Source organism: Euprymna scolopes, chromosome 14 (assembly GCF_053919585.1).
Source record: "Euprymna scolopes isolate OS-2025 chromosome 14, ASM5391958v1, whole genome shotgun sequence".
Lineage (NCBI taxonomy): Eukaryota > Metazoa > Mollusca > Cephalopoda > Sepiida > Sepiolidae > Euprymna > Euprymna scolopes.
In genome coordinates this window covers 48,320,020-48,344,196 of record NC_136495.1, presented here as the reverse complement: position 1 = coordinate 48,344,196, position 24,177 = coordinate 48,320,020, and the positions used below count along the sequence as shown (strand labels likewise).

At 32.0% G+C, this 24,177-nt stretch overlaps 1 protein-coding gene across 1 annotated transcript in view; it reads left to right on the top strand.

The window, feature by feature from the left end:
* LOC145292984 (heparan-alpha-glucosaminide N-acetyltransferase-like) overlaps positions 1-24,177 on the top strand; it is a 77,164-nt gene that overhangs the window by 41,933 nt on the left and 11,054 nt on the right. Inside the window, exons 6-13 of the mRNA XM_080139226.1 lie at positions 5,562-5,619; positions 5,958-6,061; positions 10,745-10,852; positions 13,788-13,939; positions 17,548-17,660; positions 18,608-18,729; positions 20,223-20,355; positions 23,426-23,512. Coding sequence (XP_079995352.1) covers positions 5,562-5,619; positions 5,958-6,061; positions 10,745-10,852; positions 13,788-13,939; positions 17,548-17,660; positions 18,608-18,729; positions 20,223-20,355; positions 23,426-23,512 — 877 coding nt within the window. The remainder of the gene's footprint in view (positions 1-5,561; positions 5,620-5,957; positions 6,062-10,744; positions 10,853-13,787; positions 13,940-17,547; positions 17,661-18,607; positions 18,730-20,222; positions 20,356-23,425; positions 23,513-24,177) is intronic.

Here is a 24,177-nt window from a genome sequence, read left to right as displayed (position 1 = left end):
CAAACCAAATTTAATCCTTTGGTTATTTGTCTTCAAGAAACCTTCCTTAAGGAAGAGGACAATTTGAATATAAAACACTATCAACAATATAACTACATTCATAATACAGGACTTACAGCCTCTGGTGGTGTATCAGTATTCATTAAAAATAACATACCCCAGAGCCAAATTGAATTAAAAACAATTTTGCAAGCTGTTGCCATAAGAGCAACTTTACACAAACCGATAAGCATTTGTTCTTTATACATACCACCATATGAACAAATAGATGAAAATGAATTGGAGAACTTAATAGAGCAAATATCCAAACCTTTTATTTTCCTAGGGGATTTAAATAGTCACAATACCTTATGGGGGTGCAAGAAAATGGATAGAAAGGGAAAGAAAATTGAAAATCTAATAAATAAAAATAATCTATGCTTGTTCAACCAAAAAGAAGCCACTCAAATCAATCCAACAAATGGATCGCTCAGTTCGCTTGATTTAACCATATGTGACCCTTCCACTTATCTGGATTTTTCTTGGAGCGTATTCGATGATGCCTGTGGTATTGATACTACCCAATCATTCTCAAAAGCCATGAAAAAATATTTCAACATCCACCAAGATGGAAGCTTAACAAAGCCAACTGGGAAAAATTCAAGAATCTCTGCTCAGAACAATTGACAGAAAACAACATTGATACAATCGAAACATTTACACAAACATTAATATTAATAGGAGAAGAGTGCATTCCCAAAAACATTACTTCAGGAAAAAAGAATAGACCATGGTTTAACAAAGAATGTAAAGAATCAATAAATCTACGAAAAGCAGCATTAAGAAAATTTAATAAAGAACCAATAACAAGCAACTTAATTGAATACAAATTGCATATAGCAAAATCACGCAGAATAATTAAGAAAGCCAAAAAAGAATGCTGGCAAGAATATGTCGGCAAGATCAATGTTTCCACTAACCAAAAACAGTTTGGGAAATGGTTAAAAAAAATTTCTGGAAAACATAACCCAATACCAATTAAACATCTTTTTACTGAAAATACCAAAATAGCAGAAACGAAGGCTATAGCAAAAAAATTAGCTAAAACATTTTCAGAGAACTCTTCTTCAAAAAACTATAACAAAGAATTCCAAACCATCAAGGAAAATATTGAAAAGTACAAGCTAAACTTCAATTCCAAAAACTTTGAAGAATATAATAAACCTTTTTCAATAAGAGAATTGGAAAATTCCATAAACAAATCACACAACACAGCCGTAGAACCAGATGAGATCCACTATAGTTTTTTGAAAATACTTCCAAAAACTTCATTGAAACTTTTACTAAAAATCTACAATGACATCTGGATTAAAAAGAAGTTCCCAGAATCTTAGAAACAGACAACGATTATTCCAATACCAAAACCAGGAAAAGATTCTTCAGATCCTGGAAATTATTGACCAATTTCACTAACAAGTTGTATGTGCAAAACATTAGAGCGAATGGTAAATCATCGCCTAATTTGGTATTTAGAAACAAATAAACTAATAACCAATGCACAGTGTGGTTATCGTAAAAATCGGGGATGTCTTGACCATTTGGTCCACTTAGAATGCTATGTCAGAGAAGCCTTCATAAGAGGGGAACACCCCACAACTGTCTTTTTCGATCTAGAAAAAGCTTACGATACTACCTGGAAATTCGGAATTATGAAAGATCTATTCGACTTTGGACTTAAAGGTAGACCTCCTGAATTTATTCAAAAAATTTTTAACGAACAGAACCTTCAAGGTATGCATAGGGTCTACTCTAAGCGATATAAATAAACAGGAAGGTGTGCCAGAGGGTAGTATACTATCAACAACCCTATTCAATATAAAAATCAACATAGTAAAGGAAGTTACTCCTAACATAAATAGAACATTGTACGTAGATGATTGTTCTATAAGCTATCGTTCCAAGCACATCCATACTATTGAAAGAAAATTGCGACACAGTATAAACAAAATGAATAAATGGGCAAAAGAAAATGGTTTTAAATTTTCAAAAAAGAAAACTAAATGCATTCATTTTTGCAATCAACAACACAAATTACACAATGATCCCAAATTACAACTCGATGGAGAAGATATCCCCTTTGTTGATGAATACAAGTTTTTAGGAATGATTTTTGATAAAAAACTAAATTTTATTCCCCACATAAACTATGTTAAAAAAAATGTAATAAAACACTGCAACTTCTGCGTGTTCTAGCTCCTACAAACTGTGGAGCTGACAGGCAGCCCTTGTTAAACCTGTACAGATACCTAATTCGAGGTCCTGGATATGACCTTAAACTATATCCAGTGGTGAGGCCTCAGTTTGCAGGCTTTGGGGAGTGTGGGCCGCCCTTTAATTACCATTGCTCCCAGGTCCACTCTGACTCGGAGTGGTAGTACTTGTTAGGGTCCCAACTATGAGTTAAATAGAAACCGACTTGAAAACAACAAATATATTCTATTAAAAAATTTTTCTTCAAAATCTTTGGATTCGGCATTAAATACCCGAAAAGGGTTGATATGCCGTAAAACAAAACCAACCAACCCTAATTCGATCAAAAATTGACTATGGCAGCTGTATATATCAAGCAGCAAGAAAATCCTATGTTAAAATTTTAAATCCCATTTACCATACAGGACTGAGACTTGCACTGGGAGCTTTCAGAACATCTCCAGTAGAAAGTTTGTATGCCAAAGCAAATGAGCTTCCACCTAAAAGCTCCCAGTGCTAACTTGTTATAACAAGTTAGCACTGCTATATTATACAAAATTGAAGGCAGATCCTGACAATCCTGCGCACGACTGCACCTTTTATCCCAAGTACAAACATTTATTTCAACAAAAAGAAAAAGCTATTAAAACATTTGGCCTACGAATGGAACCCATTATTGAAGAAGCAGAGATCCCGATAACAAAAATTCACAAAACATTTACTCCAAAAATACCTCCTTGGAACATTACAGTACCAAAAGTTGACTTAAATCTTAGCAAACACTGTAAGGGAAAAACTCACCCTCTTGTTTATCAAGAAGAATTTGAACAAATCAAATACAATTATCCTAAACATGCATACATCTTTATGGACGGCTCAAAAAAGGTAGATGCAACAGGCAGTGCAGCTGTATATAATAAAAAGATTAAAAAGAAGCATCTCTTGAAAGAAACCGCAATCTTTAATGCAGAGGTTTGTGCAATAGATTTGGCACTTGATCTCATCTCCAGGGATAACAACACAAAATATGTAATTTTCTCCGACTCTTTATCAGCTATAACAGCAATAAAAACACAAAAATCTAAAATCAAGATGAAAACTTTAAAGTTCCCTATACGGATTTAAAAAAAATATAAACGAATGCATAAAAAACAATGGCAAATTTATTGGAATGGTTACACTAACAATAAACTATATGCCATTAAACCAATAATTAGTAACTGGGAACAATATTCCAGGAAAAATAGAAAGGAAGAGGTTGTATTGACGAGATTGCGGATAGGTCACACATACCTAACCCAATCATATTTACTTAAAGGAGAAGACCAGCTAATGTGTATTGCATGTCATATTCCGCTAACAACAAAACATTTTCTTACTGAATGCATTGATTTTCTGCCTATAAGACGAAAATATTACAAAGACAGCAATATAAAAGAACTTTTCGAAAACATAAAAGTCGAACACAATCGATTACCTGTAAGAAATTGGTATAAATACAAAAATATAGATTTTCATATACATGTGAATAAGCAAGACAATACAAATCAATACGGATTAGTATTTGTAAACTAATCCTTTGCACTTTTAATATACATAAGTATAATTAAATAAAATTTTACTTTCTTATACAAATTAACACAAACGTAACTACACCTTAGTAGTAAATATTTACTAATATACACGTAATGCAAATTTATTTTAAATATTTTTATGCAAATATAACACTTTTATACAAATTTACACAAACGCAACTACATCCAAGTAGAAAATATTTATCATCACAAATTTACACACACATAACGCAAATTCGTATTAAATTTTTTTATTGCAAATTTACTCGCATTTTAATACATTTTATACATTTACATTTTTTATTTTTGTATTAAAAAGTTTATGAATTTAATCAAATCTTAGTGCAAACTATACTTCAATTATAAATATATTTATTCAAATAATTTTGTTTATAAATAAAAAAATATATATTTAAACACTAAACCATGATTCGGCATAAAATAACCCAACAAGGGTGGACATGCTGTTAAACACACAAAAAAAAAAAAAAAAAATTTAATACAAAGATGTTATACACATTTTTTAAACTCTTCTATTTTTTAATAGTACCAAGCAACACTGGATAGCCCTGTTAGCTATTATTGAGATGAAATCAGATTCTCCGGCAAAGCAGTTAATCTGATAGGTCTAAAATAAGAATAAAAGATGATGGAAAATTTCTGTGGCATCCATATTAAGATTTTATGTAGTTGTACATTTTTTTTTTTTTTTTTTTTTTAAATTAATGTTTTAATCATTTTTATTCATTTTTAGTACTATACATTTTTTAGAATATAAGTATTTACCTGCATTCTAACGAGGGCTGGATGTGAGTTAGGAATTAATGTTGAATGTGTTCATTCATGGCTGGTAAATTTATCTCTAAAAATGTCAGTGCTTTTTTTTTGGGGGGGGGTATCGCTTATCAAGGCCAAAGCTGCTCAAGGATAAGGGTTAATGAGATCAAATGATTGTTAGTTAACAAATGAAGAATATTATGAGAGGATTGGGAAAGATTAATGCAATGGACTTGTGGGGATGCTTCATAACAGGAATTTGTTGACATTGGATTTGGAGATGACCATGTTGCAATCTGCTGGGAAGCAGTTTCATGGTAATGTGTTCCACATACAGAAAGCCCATGCAAAATTTGAGGTGACATATCCTTCTCAAGGGAGATAATGCCTAGGAGGATTTATATGATTACAAACAAGTAACTAGCAACTCTGTTCTGTTAGAAATATCAGTCACTTGGGAAGATCACTTGGACGGTCAGGGCTGTTGAGGAACTATCAATATGTGGGATGAAAAGCAAGATGTCTTCCAGGAAATATAAGATGCAATGGATGCGTGGTCCATTCTCTGACCAGAGATTTCAGATTTGAACAGTAAAGGATAAATGAGAGAAGAGCCAAAACAATAGAACATTTCAATATAATCGTGGTTAAAAAGGGGAGAATTATGGTGGCATAGTATCTTGCTATCTGAACACTGGTTGAGATGTGATCCATTCCAGCTAGGTTACCAAGAGGAAAAAGTATCATTTTCAAAGATCTGAAATAGTCAATGATGAAAGACGATGGAACACCTAACAACATCATGTGATGATGAACGTGTCCCTTAAAACGGGTTGATATACTGTAAACAAACAATGCCAATCAATTTAGGTAAACATCCCAAAATGAATCCTTTCTGAAGCTGATTGATTTTGTTTTGTTTTTGTCTTTTATTCACCATTTATTAAAATGTAATAAAATTCAAACCTTTTCCATTTTCAGTAGTACCATCTTTCGGAGAATCTTTTCTCGTTTTACCCAGGAAAGTTTAATTGAAGCTGTAAGCATTATTTTAATTTTTATTTTTTGATTTCCATTGATATTAGTATCAAAAACATTTTATAGATCTTTATATATGTACATATTTTATGCTAAAAATTATAACACTGATGAATCATCATTATTAAACTAGATTTCATGTTCAATAAAAAAAAAAAAAAAAGAAACGACAGAAGAAAATGTTACATATTCCGAACTAATAAAAATAACATTGAAAAAAATAGGCAAAATTATTTAGTTACAATTGGTTGCATCTGTATGTACCTGGAAATTTCTTTTTGTCTAACTATATTGCCTTAACTCACAGTTTTACAGTTTAAAGATTTTTACATTAAACAGGATTTGGGTTCACCTGACAGCATCAACCCTGCTGATGATACGGAAAGTTTCAATAATCATCTGCTTGTCAAAGAACGTCTAAAATCCTTGGATGCATTCCGTGGGTAAGTTATACAAATAAAATAAAATCTTTCTTTTAATAAATGCTAATCATTTGTCTTGATCAAGTTCATTTTAATTTATAAATCGCTAGGTATAAAAAATTTTTAACTCTAAGGCATATCACTGACACCCAGGAATTTTGAAATACCCAACTCCTGTCTAAGAAATATTCTTAGTAATGATTGAGATATATATATATATATATATATATATATATATATATATATTGAATATTGTATATTATTTATTATTAGTGAGGATACCCAGTGTAGCCCGGGTGTGGAGAGGTTTTATGGCAAGAGTATTGATCAACAGAGCCTTAAAACAATGTTTAAAACAAAAAAAATTAACCAAACCTCAAAAAAAAAAATGTAAATAGCAAGTACCCATGCAAATGCAAATGCAAAAAAAAAAAAGTAGTAAGGAGGCGGGCTCGAACCTGTAATGCTAAGAGGAAAAGGAAGTGGAAAAAAAAAAAGCAAACGGTTTAGTCACTGCGCCCACCGTGACATATGATATCGTCACCGTTTAAATTAAGTTTAGTCATTGCAATCCATATGATGACTTTGCAAAAATAGCGACGAAAAAGTGACCTCTTCCTTGTAAAAACAGCCCAGTTGACGCTGAAAAAAATTAATGTTTTTGGCCAATTTTGGGGTATTTGTCAGCCGAGAGGCTGAGCTTTCAGACGATACCAATTTTATCTGTGTTGGTTGTGTGGTTTTTATGGGTTGTGTAAATTCAGTTTTCTTTTAAATTAATCATCATTATACTCAGTTTAATGTCCATTTTTACACGCTGGTATGTGTCGGATAGGTTAATTGAGAAATTATCTTCTAAAAGCTATCTCTGGCCAGGTCTTTATTTACCCTTTTTATTCTCTCTCAAATCCATCCTTATCATTTCCTCTACCAACTAAACCTGTTAATTTAATTGTTTGACATCTATTAACCCAAGCACTGTTATCCATTCTTACAAAGTTTCCTGTTCAACACACAAATAAAATCTAAAGAATTCAATTTAAAAAAAATATAAAACCATGATGACCAATCTTTAATGACAGAAACATAATTTATTTATTTTTTTTATTTTATGCTTTTTTTTTTCATTATGAATCACTTTTCCTTTCCTTTTTATTCTTTTACTTTTTTTCACATTTTTCTCTTTTTTCTTTTTCCCACCCTTTTTTTTTTTTCTCGTTTTGCCATTGTTTTTCTCTCCTTCCCTCTCCAGTGTTGGAATTTTTGCCAAAGCTGAATACTTGAGTAAAGTATTCATAAAGAAATGAGAAACTGATGTATAATCACATTTTTTTGAAGACACAACGAAGAAATGAAGCCATCCTAATTTTATTAAGCAAGTTGGACTTTTACATAAAGCTAGAACGAGTTATGTGTGTATGTGTGTGTGTGTCTAGCTAAAAGTTAAAACTTGCAAAACAAACACCTATAATGCTTGAGTTATGTTGATTAATCGGACTATTATTCTCATCTTGGGTGTCATTAGCACAACGTTTCGGTTGCTGCAACCTGCGACCTTCTTTGGGTGTTGAAGCATGTTTTCAACACCCGAAGAAGGTCGTAGGTTGCAGCAACCGAAACGTTGTGCTAATGACACCCAAGATGAGAATAATAGTCCGATTAATCAACATAACTCAAGCATTCACATCTCATCTAAAAAATTCAGAATTGCAAACACCTATAATGTTGGTATATTCTACATGAGCCTTTCCCTGGATGAATAATATTTAAAATTTAAAAAAATGTATTAAATCTTGGAGCATCAATTGGGCCAGGTTTCGTCAATATAAAAGAGGTGGGTGACTTAGATTATTATTATTTTTAATATATTAAAACAAGAGGGAGGAACTGGTTGAACAGAGGTGAAAGAGGGATGGAGGAAAGGGATGTGGAAGAATTGGGGAATAGAGAAGATAGACTGATTGAGCGAGGTAGAAATCTTAATATAAAGGTGTTACACATACATTTTTAACATGTTTTCTTTTTGTATGGCTCCGGGCATTAGTCACAGATTGCAGATTTTGACGTTCAACACCAAAACCAGCATTGTTTGCTGCTTTTCATGCCAAATCCTCCCAAATTTTTACTAGCCAAATAAATCTTGCGCTGCCATATCACCGCCGGCCATATCATGGTGAAAGTTGTACTTTGGAAAGATGATGAAGGATCTATATGCTGACTCCTCCTGGATTTTCACCATGTACTGTTGCTCCCATCCCTGAACTTCATATTACTATGTTTATTCTTAGTAAAGTAAATTTGTATAAATAAACACATTATGATTTTTTTGACTGACCCAATTTTTTTGTTGCCATTGGTTTCCGCAATTTTTCTGGAATCTGGTACTAACAGGAAGGACCACATTAAGATTGTCGGTATCCATATGTGAAAGTAGGGTTATGAAACTGATTGAATTCGAACTTGGGACACTCAGATCATCAGACTATCCCCTTATATGCTTCATCAACACTATCTCCTATGTTTATTCTGAATTTTAAAAAATTTCTGGTACTTGTACAGTTTAATCAAGACATTAAAAAATGAAAATATCAAAAAAAGGTTATATTGTACGTATCCGTTATGGAATGAAGTTCTCCGGAAAAAAAAAAAAAAATTTAACTTAATTTCATCAAGTATTTTAAAAAAAAAAAATTTTTACAGCAAAAAAACAATTTATGATACCAAGTAAAAAGTTCGATTTTTAGGAAGAAAAGCTAGTATTAAAGATGGGGAGGGAGTGTCGGCGGTTTAAACTGAGTTATCTCCCCGTGGCGTGTTCTAAAAATCCAAACAAAAATTCAAAGATGTCTACCTTCAACGTGCTGTCATAAAAACGTGTTTTTCCGCTGTTAAAAAAAACCTACTCGATCAAATTAAGTGAATTTTTCAGAGATATTCAGTTCAAACCAGATATATACTATATATACTAAATATAACCTTTTTTTTTTTCGATATTTTCATTTTTTTAATGTCTTGATTAAACTGTACAAGTACCAAATTTCTAAAATCTTCAAGTCGCTATAGATGGGACACCACACTAAAAGCATCTTGGTTTTCGGTTCTGATAACTCTGCTACAGGAGTTGAACTACATTCAGATCATGCCTCAGGATTTTCTTGTCTGCATGAAGTCTTTATTTGTCGCAGCTATTCGTTAACTGACACCGAGAGTAGCCAAGCTCGACGCTTGTATGCAAAGTTGGGGAAGGTTTGGCTTGAAACAAACAAAGCAACATTGTCACTTTCACTTCTTTGATTTGTGGTTCTGTGTATGGTATGTCTTTACTTGCCACATACAGAGGAAGAGACAACCAAATTATGACGGGTCCTGATGCTGATTCCTCCTGATTCCTCTTAGTCTGGTTGTAATCCTAATACTGTTTGTTGCCAGAATTGCAGACAGCATAGCTCTGGCACTACCACGTTGATATTGCACCCCCACCCCACCACCACCACCACCTTGGTGCATTAAGTTAGGGAAGGAAAATATCTGCTAACACCATATTGAACTCCTTTTTCTGTAATAAAAGAAGTTATATTTGTATTTTAATGGGATGTGCTCTGATGAACTCATTACACTTGTACCCCCTCGATATATATATACTAGCAAAAGTACCCGTTGTTGACTGGGTTCAAAAACAGCCTACAGAAAATGGACTCTGATTTATGAAAGTATGATAGGTTATGAAAAGGAAGGGTTGTAAAGATAGCTTCGAATTTAGGAGTATCAAAACCAAAGCAAAATATGATGAAAGTAAAAATAAAATAGTTAAACTCCATAATTTATTATACCATACCTGTTCACACTGAAACACTTATCACAATATTCTGTGGATCTATATTAAAAAACCTTGTTAAAGTTTGTGACATATTTCCATTCTATGGAGGTCATGCGCGAACGAACACCCCATAATTTTATTATACCATATTTCTTCAAACTGAAACATAATTATCAAAGTATACTTACGCAGATAGATATGAAAAGTCTTTATTAAAGTTTGTGCCTATTTCCATTTTATGGAGGCCAGGCGTGAACGCAGACCCCCACAATTTTATTATACCATCTCTATTTAAGTTAAAACATACTTATCAAGGTATTCTTATGTACATCTATATCAAAAACACTTGTAAACGTTTTTTTTTATTTCCATACTTTGTGGACCAGGCCCGTACGCAGACCCCACAATTTTAATGAACCACCGTTCTGCCAGATCAAACATACCCATTCCTGTGTCTCAATACATCTATCATTATATGTAATCAGTTTTTTAAAATAGTGAACCATATAGGAGCCTATTCGTGACCAGACACACACACATACACACACAGACATTCAGCTTTATATTATAGATGTATATATATATATATATACCTCAGACAAACCTGTTTATTCGCAAAATCCCACCCCTTCAATGTATTTGTTCCTAGATGCCAAAAAACCTTTAATAGTTTCTTCCCCTGAACTGCTAGACTTTGGGATTTCCTCCTTGCTTCCTGCCTCCCTGACTGTACAGACATCCTGTTCATTCCCTTATATAGTCCCAAATGATATCTCTTTATGTCCAAGTGGCAATATGCCTTGTTTCGGGGGTGAACAAGAGTAAAAAAAAAAATAAAAATAATTTGTGAATCTTGTTTGTTAACAATTAAAACTTTTTATTTTCAGAATCAGCATTGTCATCATGATCTTTGTCAATTATGGTGGAGGTCAGTATTGGTTCTTTAAGCACTCTCCTTGGAATGGTCTCACTGTCGCAGATATTGTCTTCCCTTGGTAAGCGTGATCTTAGCAATGTTTTTTATATTCTTTGTTTCCATTTAGAAATTGTGTTTATGTGACAACGTTGACGGATTGAAAGGGTTGATATGTCATGAAGATAAAGGTTGGAATTCAGACAGTAGAAAGAAAAAAAGCAGAGAAAGAAAAAAATTCGAACTGTGTTAAATGTTTGTAAGGGTCATAAAAAAAATTAAATTGATAATAAAATATCCTGTTTTTTCTTCAAGGAGGGCTTTTGGATTATTCCAGACCATAAAAAAGAAATATTGATTTGCTAATAAATTAACTTTTCCAAAACTTTGAGGAAATAAAATCAACTGATGTTTTGATAAAAAAAAATAATGGTTGTTTATTCAACTATGTTAAACATCTTCTAATATTGGTGGTCTTGCCAGGAAAATCTGCTGGGAGTTGATCTCAAGGGGGAGATTTGGCTATGTGTAGTTTTATTTTTTTATTATTATCTTAATCAGAATATTATTAAACTTAGAAATCGCCCAGACTCTGTTCTACTCAACCGCCGGACTCTATACTGTTGAGATTGGCCCTTGGACTTAGGGTTGAAATCGCTAAACTCAAAAATCGCCCAGACTTTACTGAAGAGTGCAGTCCAGACACAAATCTGAACAGACTAAGTAAAAACTTGTAAAAAATTAGTAATTTTTCAATAAATAATTATTGTTACTTTATCCAAAAAGACCAGTTGTCAGAGTGTTATTCTTTCTTTTGTTTTGAAATGATCATTGTTCTCTAATGATGCAAACTTTGAACAGCGCCAGATGATTTGCCCTTTTGATCTTTTCACAATGTGGGAGAAGTGGTGATTCGTCGTACAGGACCTTCCGCTTAATATAGAGTGATCAATCAGAACTAGGAACGGACAAATTTGGTGACGTTACTCATTGGAAATCGTTGTTGGGGAGTACATGTAGATCAATATTGTTGTGATTGCTGGTCCCTTTAAGGATTGCATGGATTGGTTAAATAATAAACTTAATCACTACTCCTTTTTGGGATTATGTAAGTAAGGTTTTTAAACACAAACGCTTGTGGCTCTCACACTTCTTTACATTTTCACAATTATAGTCAATGTCGGTTGATGACTGACTACATTATAACACAAGCCCCAGATGGCAGTTGCAAAGGTACAATTGTTGTATGAGCACTGCCCATATAGCATGTAATTCTACTGCAAAGAACGTCATGGTGGAACAGTTCAGAAGGAACTGGAGAGCCATGATCATCGATGTTTGCAATAGACCTGGTATATGAAGATTACTTGACTAAGTAAAATTGTATACATGGTTGATGTTCTTCAAAAGCTGTTGTTCTAATTCAACTTTAAGTTTTAAGTATTATATTCTTTTTTCTTTCCAAAATAAAAAAATACACATATTCTTTCTGGTTTAACTTTTTATTCTTCAAAGTTCCTTACCTCTTGTTTTCGCCGGAACTACAACTCATTAATTGGACAATTTAATATTACGGCTTTTTAAAGCCTTTAAACGACAGCTGGATTTTCACTTTATAAGTTTCTTTTCTCAAAGAATGTAACCATTGTTATTTGATTAGAATTATTGTCATAGCAAAAGGTATTTTTGTTGATTTAATTTCATATGTAAAATATTTTGTTTAAATAGGATTTTCAATATTTCCTTTTATTTCTAACATTATTTTTACGTTCACAATTGAGAGTAGAGAAAATCTATATATTAATATGATAGCGTGTGTGTTATTTTCTGTGTCACGCTTACATCCAGGTCATTTAATTGTTATGTACTTCCATTTCTTGTCATAAATAATTTTACCAAGAATTCTTCATAAGTTTTGGTTTCGGTTTGATTATGACTAATGACACTCCAATAATCTATTTTTAGATTTAAAAATAATTTTGTCAAGAATTCGTCATAAGTTTTGGTTTTGGTTTCGATTATAGCTGAAGGAACTAAATTTTTTTATATATATTTATATATATATATATATATATATTCATAAGTTTGGGATTTGGTTTAGATTCAAGCTAATGAACCCAAGTCATATAGATATATTTGCGATTTTTGAAATCACAACTTTATAATATATAAAAATCGATGGAACATTAACTTTATAATAATATATACGAAATCTGAAAGAATTAAAATATCATATTTACGCGTATTTTACGACCTGGCTATGCTGGGTATCCCTGCTAGCTTGGATAAATACTTTTGCAGTTTTAACAAAATAGCTACAATATCAGAGCGTCTCCATTTACGCTGATTATCTAAAGAATGCCAACATCAATATATTGCATATGAATCAATCCCCTGTGGAATTTCCGCAGGTCCTGCTAGTATTCAATTATTATTTTCATTTTTCATTGTCTTGTCTCATGGTTGCAGCTGGACATTTTGTGAATGACTTCCAACTTCTGTCTATTACCATTTTTCTTGTGTTATCCAACATGATCAGGGTATCATTTGATCGTCTCCATATCTTAAGCAGCCTCCCATGTTGGTTTGGTCCATCAATGTGAGGCATACTTTAGAGCGGTGGGATCCTTGCATTTTGTAAAATTGAGGATAGCTACCTGAAGACTCTCTATGTAGTGGCTATATGTTGTCTTACGGTTGTACAAAAATTTAAAAAATGAGTATACATGATTATTATATGCTCAATGTATGGCTGATCCGTTGGGTCGCTATCACTGACTATTTATTTTACTTTGATTTTACTTGCGAATTCATTAACTGTGACACTTTTTTTTTTGTGATTAAAAATAATAAGTCTCTTTACTTCTGTGTATTATTCTTATGGATGATATAAAAGTAACCATATTTGCTAATAATGCCTCACATTGTTGATGTCCAATAAATGTTAAAAGAAACATCAACTTAAGAAACATCTTGTCGTTCCAAACTTAAATTTTATCATTTATTTTGCATTTCAGGTTTATCTTTATCATGGGGACATCGATGGCCTACAGCTTTCGATCAATGTTACGACGAGGAATGAAAAAGCGGAGCGTTTTGAAAAAAATCTTATTGAGAACAATTGTGTTATTTTCCCTTGGGATTATGCTCAATTGCTTTTCAATTAAAGGTTGGTGTTTTTTTATTTTTTTTTATTTTTTATTAGACTAGTAGAATTACTTGGTGTTGCTCAGGAGCATGGGTAAGAAAGTAGTTAAAAAAAATCTTTCTCCCTCTCTCTACATCCTCAATCATGTTGCTTTTTAGCATACCCCCTCCCTATGATTGCCTCCTGTCATTCACTTGTAAACTTTAGCAATTGCCCCCCACACACACGCACACACATATGCACTATTTTAGTCTGTGCTGACCCCAAATAAATATTAGTTCTATATTTTTACCATAACTTTCTGAGAGTTCTACTAAATGTTTTATGTTTGTAAGTGTGTCTTTGGTAGTTTCATAGTTTTAGCCAGACAAACAGACAAAAGTATGACTTTATAGAATAGAGTAGGCTTCACTTGCACCATTGGTTATTCTTGGCTAACATATTTTTTTAACTTCCTCTGTGGCTGCTTTCTGAAGCGGTGACAAGGCAAATCAGTTCGTTCACTTTATTGTTCTTCAATATTTTAATTGTGAAGCGATTTATTTAAAGAAAAAAGATCATTATTGAAAAATATACAATAAAAATTATCAAAATTATACAGATCAAAATAACATAGTCTTTTATTTTTACTTTTAATAACAAAATTTAAAAATAAGTGATTTTATTCAAAATATTTTAAGAAATATGTTTATGAAATTATAGAAATACAGGGTTTTTTTTTTTTATTGAATTTTAAAAATAAAAGTTTTTTATTTGAATTTATATAATAAATATATGTTTATGAAAGTATAAAAATAAAATTATTGAAATTAAAATAACATTTCAAACATCATAAAAAACTGTATCCAATACGTAATATTCCTAAAATAGTTTTTAAAAACTTTTTTAATAATTCCCTAAAAAGAAGTGTGCAAAAAGTGTTTTCAATAATTATTAAAAAGAAAAACAAAACTAATTACAATAATTCTTGATTAAAATAAGATAGAAAAAACAACAACTTTTCAATGGTTATTAACCTTTTGGTTTAACTAATTAATTCAGTTGTAAATAAAGTGGGAATTGATTCAAACATGCCTTGTACATATTAGTTCATTATATGGGTAGATGCAAGATAAGTCCAGATTGCAACTGTTCATTGCTTACATTCAGTATGCTGACATCTGTCTCAGAGAGTGTACAATTTCGTTTGTTGTCATAAACACACATTTTTCAAACACTATGGATAATAATCAAGGTAAGTTTATGAAATGCAAAAGTTCTCAGTGATAGTTTAACTATTGAACTTGATAATTTTTCCAGTTTGAAAACAATACCCTTTAAACTAAAATTACCAATAAATATTTTTTAATTATCTACATCATAATTCAGGTCATAAAGGGTTAAATAAATAAAAAAGAATGATCGGAAAAAACATAATAAAAAGAGTACATAAACAGGAGAGATATAGGTATGAGAGAAAAAAGCGAAGGAACTGATTTGCCTTGTCACCGCGTCCAGTAGCAGCCATGCGAGAAGTTAAGAAGTATGTTAGCTTGGCAATAGATTTGATGTATATGTTCCATCTCAGATAAGGAGTAAAGGTCAGACCCAGAAGCGGGTGAAAACATGGAGCCTCCCCAAGACAGGAGCCATTCATTTCAATTGATGCCAGACGAGGATCAGAGCATTGATGATGGAAAGATAGAAGCTTGGTTTTAGTTGCATTAAAATTAATCAACTACCTTTTTCCACATTGCACCACAAGATCAAGGTAGGGGGCAGCCATGATTGTCCTTGAAAAGCCATCTAAAATGTAGGCACATATTCCATGCCCATGGCAAACTTTGGGTGTCAGGTTTGGGTGTTAAATTAGAATATCCTTTAATTACAAATTCATCTAGAGAAATAGTCGGTCCAATGTCAACTTCGCTTAAGAAGAGGAGGTTTGGTTTGGTCTCCTGCAATTGGATTTCGACCTCTAATGTTGAAGAAGGAGACATTGGATGACAAAATGTTTTAGCAGACATACAAATGCACACAGATGACTCTTCTTTATATAATAGACTAGCATGGGTGCTTGACATTGCCCGGGTGTTTGTAAGTTGGAGTTCTGGGTTTAATCGTGTATTTTTTCTGGAGATTTTTCATGGAGTTTTAGGATTTGTGAAATAGGTCGACAAATGCTTGTGCCCACATGGCCACATGTCATAACATTGCAAAATAAGCTTTTTAAACACAGTTTTAGTTTGATTCGCATGCATAACTTGTAAAAAAAGCGACATGAAAAAGGACCCCCTTCCCTTCCAAAAGGTGGTCCAGTTGACCGTCACTGAATGAATCTTGTTTTTTAATAATTTTCACATATGTATCTGGGGCATTGCCCTTTCAAATGGTACCAGTTTCGACCTGGTCAGATGTGGATGACAAAATGTTTTAGCAGACATACAAACGCACACAGATGATTCTTCTTTATATAATAGACTAGCGTGGGTGCCTGGCATTGCCCGGGTGTTTGTCGGTGTAAAACTAAATGTTTTGGGAGACAGGTAGGCTCGAACCCAAAGCCTTGAGGCAAAGGTGGAAAAGAAAGTGTGAAAAAGCCTGACATCTTACCGCTTGTCGACAACGGGGCAGGAAGTGAAAAGCGTTTAAACTTAACGATTTAAAAGTTCAGTGACAGGTGTATGAATTTAATGAGATCAAACCTCACATGACTTAACTTCTGGCTGAAAGCCAGTTTTCCCAAGATGTTGGAGAAAACCAGCTCCCCCATAAAAAGGGAGTATCCAAATGAATAGCAATTGTATGATATAAGGGGTTTCCCCTGCATTGATCAAAGCTCATTGCTTTTCTGGATATCTCGGCACGAAAACCCGAGTACACACCTTTGTTTGGATTCAGCTTTGCTTATATACGGAAAAGCCAAATAAACACGCGGAGACTAAGAAATACTGCAAAAATAGCGTGTAAAAGTCACCCAAATAAAAGATACACCCCCCCCCTTTCATAAATAAGAGATAATATAATTTAGGTAGCATATAAAAAGTTCTAAGAAACAGTGACCCCTACTGAGAGTCCCACCCCCCCAAAAAAGCCTTTGTCGGACATACACAATGTGTGCACACACACATGAACACACATTTTGCCTTATATATATATATATAAGTTAGAAAAGCATTTCATCCAAGGTATGAAAATTGTTAAACAAAATGTTTTTACTATAGGCTTTAAAAATAAAGGTACAAGATTCAATTTGAAATTTATCTTCAAAGTGCACTTTTATAAATTTTACAAAGTAAGGTATAAAAATTTAATTTAAATTGAATCAGAAAATTACCTTGGATTTATTTTATGTAATGTACATTCTGTTGCACTTTTTAAAAAAAAAATCATTGAAAATTTTATATCTATATCATTAATTACTAAATAAAAGATAAAAATAGAGATGAAAATTTCAAAAAGACTGTATAATTGGTTACGGTCAATAGTAGTCCTCACCAGCGAAAGTCTTTGTTATTGTTATTCTATTATTATTATTTAAAACATTTTGTGTCCTGTTCTTTCGCGCAAGGAAATATATATATATATAGATGTTTTTATTATTCTTCCTTTATTTTCCTGATAACAAGCACAAACTTTTTTCTTTTCAGACATTGACGTTACCACTATGCGTATTCCTGGAGTATTACAAAGATTTGCCGTCACATATTTCATTGTTGGTCTGACACACATGTTTTCTGCAAAAGCAGCTGATCCTCACCAGGTACAAAATACAAAAATAATTTTCTTTTTCTGAATTTTTGGGATGAGAATTGTTTATTTATATTATTTGGATTCTTCAGACTACTGTTCTCATCTTCACAATGTTTCAGTCAGTGTAACCTCTGATCTTCTTCAAGTGTATCTTGTTGAACTTGGCAAAGATCCATGGCACAGTGGTTGGAGTACTTGGAAAAATCATTTGTAAAAGTGATATTCTCCTGAAGATTGAAGGTTCATTTCTCAGTGTGGGCCATTGGAAAATACAATTGCGAATTACTTAGGACCTCTATCCAGTCATGGCTGACAGAACAAAAGAGCATGCTACCCTCATTAAGTAAATAAACGGTTCCGCTTGAAATTCCGTCCAAATTTCCAAGTTCAACAGAAAAATTCCTGAGTTCAACATGATACACCTGAAAAAGATCAGAGGTTATATTGACTGAAACACTGTGAACATAACAGTCAAGATGAGAACAGTAGTTTAAAGAATCTAAATAATACAAATTTCTTTTTCCTAATAACTAAAATGAAAATGCCTACCTTTTGTGTCCAAACGTATATTTTCATCACCTGAGTATTCTGAATTTGTGCCGTAATTAAAATGAGAATGATTATAAGCCTTCTCAAGAAATGGAATTACTCAACATGTTACTACGATAAGTTGATTTAAAGGATTGTAGCGGCATAGCAGTTGCATATGAAATTAGAAAAGGTTTGACCCAGAACATACAAAGGAGTGGTGTTTGCACAAACACAGAAGCAACTTTGCTATCTTCATTTCATACCTGACATGTCTTTATTTACTACACACAAAGGAAGATAACAACAGATCCTGATAGTGACAAATTGAAGAACCCAGATTTTCCATAGTGGTTTATTTGTTCTTTTTATATCTTTATTTTATTATTTTTTATTTTCAATACTTTTTTTTTTTTTTTTTTTTTTTAGTTTGTGTGGTGGACTCCAATCCAAGAAGTGGTCATCTATTGGCCGGATTGGGTTGTCAGTATCACCCTCTTGGTCATCTACATTTCTGTTACATTCGGGGTCAAGCTTTCTCAGTGTGGCCGGTAAGTCAACTTGATAGATTTTAATAACTTGGAAAAAAATGTGATCCATTGTATCACATATTAAGCTCAGGTTAGATTGTTTAAATTAGAAAAAAGTGAGTTTGCGAAGCCAGATAAATATGATAAAAGAAAAAAATCCAAAATTAGTCTCTTTCTGCTCGGTAGCATTGGTTTCCAAAAAGTAGCAAAAACATTGATCTGTCTTTCATCATATCAAAACTTCAGATGTAAGTCATAAAAACATGTGAGCAGACAGAACAATTGTGATATAGAAGATTTGGTACCATTTATGTATACAATATACCAATAATAATAATTTACACATACAATATAACGAGCATTCATTTGTGTAAGTGAGTAGCAAATCTTCTACATCATAGTAGTTCTGTCCATCCATGAGTTTTTGCAACTCTCATATTTGTCATTTTAACTTGACTAAAGTCTGAATCATTGATCATAATGTTGACGAATAGTTATTGTGTTTTGGTAACTTTTGCAGTTTACAGATTATGCTGAAATTATAATATTATTATTGAGAAACTTATTCTTAATATTGGGGGGTTACTATTCTGTACAAGTTCGATAAATAAGACTCCATAAAAATTTAATTTAACTTGAAAATCCTATCTAAAAATTAGCACAATTCATAAAGTGCAGAAATACTCATTATTTAATAACTTATGCATAATAAATAATTTCTATTACAGTGTGCAATTTTTTTTGTCAGCCTAGTACATATATGAGAGAGAGATTTTAAACAATGCAAAAATGTGAGCACCAAATGAACTGAAAAAATGGCTGAGGAATTAACTAATAAAACTGTGTGAAAACAATATGTAATAATTTCCGGTGCTTGTTTACATTTGTGATTGTTTAAACCAACGCATTTCAGGTGAAAACATTATAGTAAAATTAGTATAAATTTTAAAACATTATAAAAAATGATCCAGTAAATGATTTGTAGAAATATTTTAAACAAAAGAAATAGTCACAATTACGTTCTCAGATATTGTGTTTAAAGATGGCAATACATATTTAAAATCAAAGGTGGCAAGTCAAAGTTATTGATTGCAGTGACCTCCTCCTAGATATTGCGAACTCTCCAACATTAAAACCTATGATAAAACTCAAATCACTAAACTCGATAATTTTTATTTTTACTTGTAATTATTTTTCTGCTGAATCGTTTTTGTAATTTTTTGGAATTTGTACTAATTTCATCATGACAAGTAAGCACATAATGTTTTTCACCTGAAATGCATTAGTTCAAAAGATCACTAATATAAACAAGTACCTAATTTTCTTTTTACTTATTGTTTCATCTTTTATCAATATCATATTATATTATGTCCAAGTTTTATAGATATTTCAAGGTTATGACCTCTTTATCAAAGTATCTCCATTTCAGAGCAGCGTAGTCAACACCAGGTACAGTACAGTTATTAAATAAGCGAACAACTCTAAGTCATTTAACTTAACTTTTTCTTTTGCAGTGGTTACATTGGTCCAGCTGGTTTAAGCAATCATTCGCATTTAAATGAAACGCTTTGTGTCGGAGGAGTTGCCAGTTATATCGATCGGGCAGTTTTCAGAGAATCGCATATGTACAAAAGAGGCACATTTAGGGTATTTTCCTCCCTTTTTTTTTTCTCTCATTTCTATTTCTTTGTTTTTAAATTTTCTCATTTTCTTTTTCCTTCTTTTAAAATTTAAAATGGTTTGTTTGTTATAATTATGTACTATATATTTGGAAACTGCCATCGGGTTATCTCAATCATCTTTAAATTAATGAGCTGAATAAACGTAGACTGATTTGACACGAGATGTTGCATAATCATGACATCAGTAAAATGTGTTATCATTGGTTAGTCTTTGGTGATGTTATTTTCATTAAAATATAAAGATTTTAATACATTTTAGGGAAGAACTGGTTTTTTTTGTTTGTTTTTTTTTTTTCGGAATAAAACCTCATGCAAAGCAACTGCAGACAGTAGATGACAAATTCATTTTCTCATAAATAACTCAGGAAAATGGACAATCTCAGCAACTTTTTCGTGGTGACCAAATTGGCAGTCAGTCAACTTCTCAAGTCAAATGTTACTTTTTCTTTTTATTATAAAAAAAATGTTCTCAAGATTAAAATCAAGATATTTAGCCTTATGTCTAGAATCCTTATTTTAATTTTGATCAACATTCATTAGATGATTTTGATTCTAGAAAATGTCTAAAATGTCTATTAGAGTAGAAGGCCTTCTTACATCTAGGGATCTCTACTGTGTAGGGGTAGGTCTTAAGAAATTGAAATTCAAGGAATTTTGCTTAATTATCTAATAACTATGAATAAAATTTGATACAAATCTGGTTTGCTTAAATTCTTAAATGACATGTTATGCTCATATTATGCACTCCAAAACTCTGTTAAAATGCTCCAAATAAATTGAAATTTCGGGAATATTTTCTAATTTCAGAAAAATCAGATGTATCTGAATTTTAACAAATGGCTTCTATCTCTTTTCACATTCGTCACATGAAACAAAATTTAAGTAAACCTGGCAGCTGTGTTGAAAAATTAATTAGATTAGGAGTGAATCCAGTACATATACATATATCAACATATATATACATACTTAACTTTATACATTGTACTGAAATATATCTAATCTATACTTTTTATAATTTTTTCTTTTATTACATTTTCATCCCAAACAATGCACAGTGCCACTTTGATGTAGAGGGCTACTATCAGGGACACAAGTTGCAAAGATACTACATAGGGAGTTAAGCAGCAAGATTGCATTTTGCTTGAACTTCTGCATGTCAGTACAGTTGGGGAACCCGGAAGGGAATTCCAAAGTCTAGTAGTTCTGGGGAAAAAACTATTGGAGTAGAAGGCCTTCTTACATCTAGGGATCTCTACTGTGTAGGGTGGGACTTTGCTGTTTGTCGGGGGGGGGTATTTATGTCGAGGGGGGTACTAGTGCTTGTAGTTTGTCAGAATATCCACCATTAAAATATTTGTAGGACAGGCAGAGGGATGCAACATTTCATCGATGGGACAGAGGTTGAAGTTTAGATGACAGTTCAGGACCTATCAGGTTGGCGACTCTCTTTTTAACCTTGTCTAGTAGCAGATGCACCAGCCCAAATGTGATAACAATACTCTACACATGGGCGAATGGTGGCCTTATAGAGGTATAGGATACTTACAAATGTACATAATTTTCTAATACAGTAGAGAGAGCCCACCTTCTGAGATATGGGCTATAAATTCATAGCTTGTCTGAAATGAACTAACACATCTATTTTTGTCAATGAAAGAGTTGAATATTATCAAAATTATCCAAAGAAAAAAATAAATTGGTTTGGTTATGTTCAAAAAGATGTTTTCAGAATATCCAAGGAAATTAGTTTTCACAGAGATAGGTTGTCCACAAAAAGTAGGTAGACACCGATAAAATTGAAAACAATTAGTGGCTGAAGACCTGGGACAATTCAGATTGATGAATCAAAATGCAAGTGATCTGCAAAGAAAGTGGGCTCTCTTTACCATGCTAGAAAATTACTAATAATTGAGTGTATCTTGTGTCTGTACAAATCTATCGTTCACTCATGCATGGGGTATTGTTCCCACATCTGGGCTGGTGCATCTACTACTAGTCTCTCACTTAGACAGGATCCAAAAATGTCTCTAATCTAACAATCAACTAAGCTCCAACCCCCACTCCATCATCGCAACAATGCATCCCTTTCAGCTAGAAAGGAAACCAAAACATTTAGCACTCTAGCCGCATTCCCTACTGTTTGAGCTAACCCAACAAATAGATAGATAAAAAAAAATTAAAATTAAACCAATTCTAGCTACGATGGAATTTTCACATGCATAACACTAATAAAAAATATGTTGTCACGTTGAAATGAATATTTTGCATTTCAACTTGCCGACATATTTCTGTAAGCATTATTCATCCAAACAAAGATTTTACTCATAAACCATCCTTGGTGTATGATTACTATTTCCTATTCATTTCAGTCTTATGTGGTCAGTAGTTTAAAAGTTTATTGATTATTTTCACACATAAATACATCTACGGTTTTATTTATATAGATTCAGCTGACGATAATATTTAGCAGACAATAATTAGTTTTATGGAAGAAGAAAGTAATTTTTTTTTTTTTTTTATGATATTAATCATAATAGACATTTATTATTTCAAAAGGAATATTTTTATTAACAGAAAATGAAACGGATTGATGTAGAAAAAGTTTATTATTATTGTTAAAAATAACGCATAGTGGCAAATCTTTATTATATCTTGTTTTCTTTTCAAAACTTATTTTCTATTTGCCATTTTAGCCCGACTCGCATTCAATTTGGAAAACATTTTTTATTTCGTCATACTTTTCATTATTTAATACTTTCCATTATTTTTGAATACGTTTTATTATTTTTGAATACGTTTTATTATTTTTGAATACGTTTTATTATTTTTGAATACGTTTCATTATTTTTTATACTTGTCATTGTTTTTTAATACTTGTCATTGTTTTTTAATACTTGTCATTATTTTTTAATACTTGTCATTATTTTTTAATACTTGTCATTATTTTTTAATACTTGTCATTGTTTTTATACTTTTCATTGTTTTTATACTTTTCATTGTTTTTTTATATTTTACTTTTCATTATTTTTTTTCAGCATGTCTATCAATCGCAAGGATACCATGATCCAGAAGGCATTCTTGGTTGTCTCACATCCTGTGTTCTCTGCAGTCTTGGATTAGAGGTAATTTGCTATTTAACATAGATAGGTTTGTCTTAAACAATTTTTGGTGCTTGTCCAGAATTCTCCCTTTATAGAAAAACAAAAAGAAAAATATGTATGATGCACATACCTGTAACAAAATGAAAATATCATATTCCAAAAAATCGCATAAATTGATCAAGCAGTTCTATTTTTATAAAGAAAATCATTAAGTGATTAATGGGAATTTATAGGCATTACAACATAACTCAATAATTCATACTAGATTTATCTTCCTTTGTTCTTTGCAATTTTTTTTTCCAAAATCGCAAACAAAACACTCCTCAGATACTCCTAAAATAATAAATATTTATTGATTTTCAGCAAACAGTAAAATTAAAATCTATAGATCATCCTTCGTAAGTGCATTGTTACGTTTGAGAAAATATCTGCACATTTAACGTGTTTTTAACAATAATCCAAAAAAAATAATTTTATGGTTAAATATTAAGAATCGGAATCTGTAATTGTATCAGAATTAGGAATTTTGTATAAAATCTGTAATCTATCTATCTGTAAATATAAAAGCAAAAATGTATGTATGTATGTTCGCTTTTCTTCGATGTCCACGAAAGGCTTCTTTCAAACAAGCGCTTGCTCGCTTCACAACTTTTTAAAACTTTTTATATCATCTATAAATTGTAATA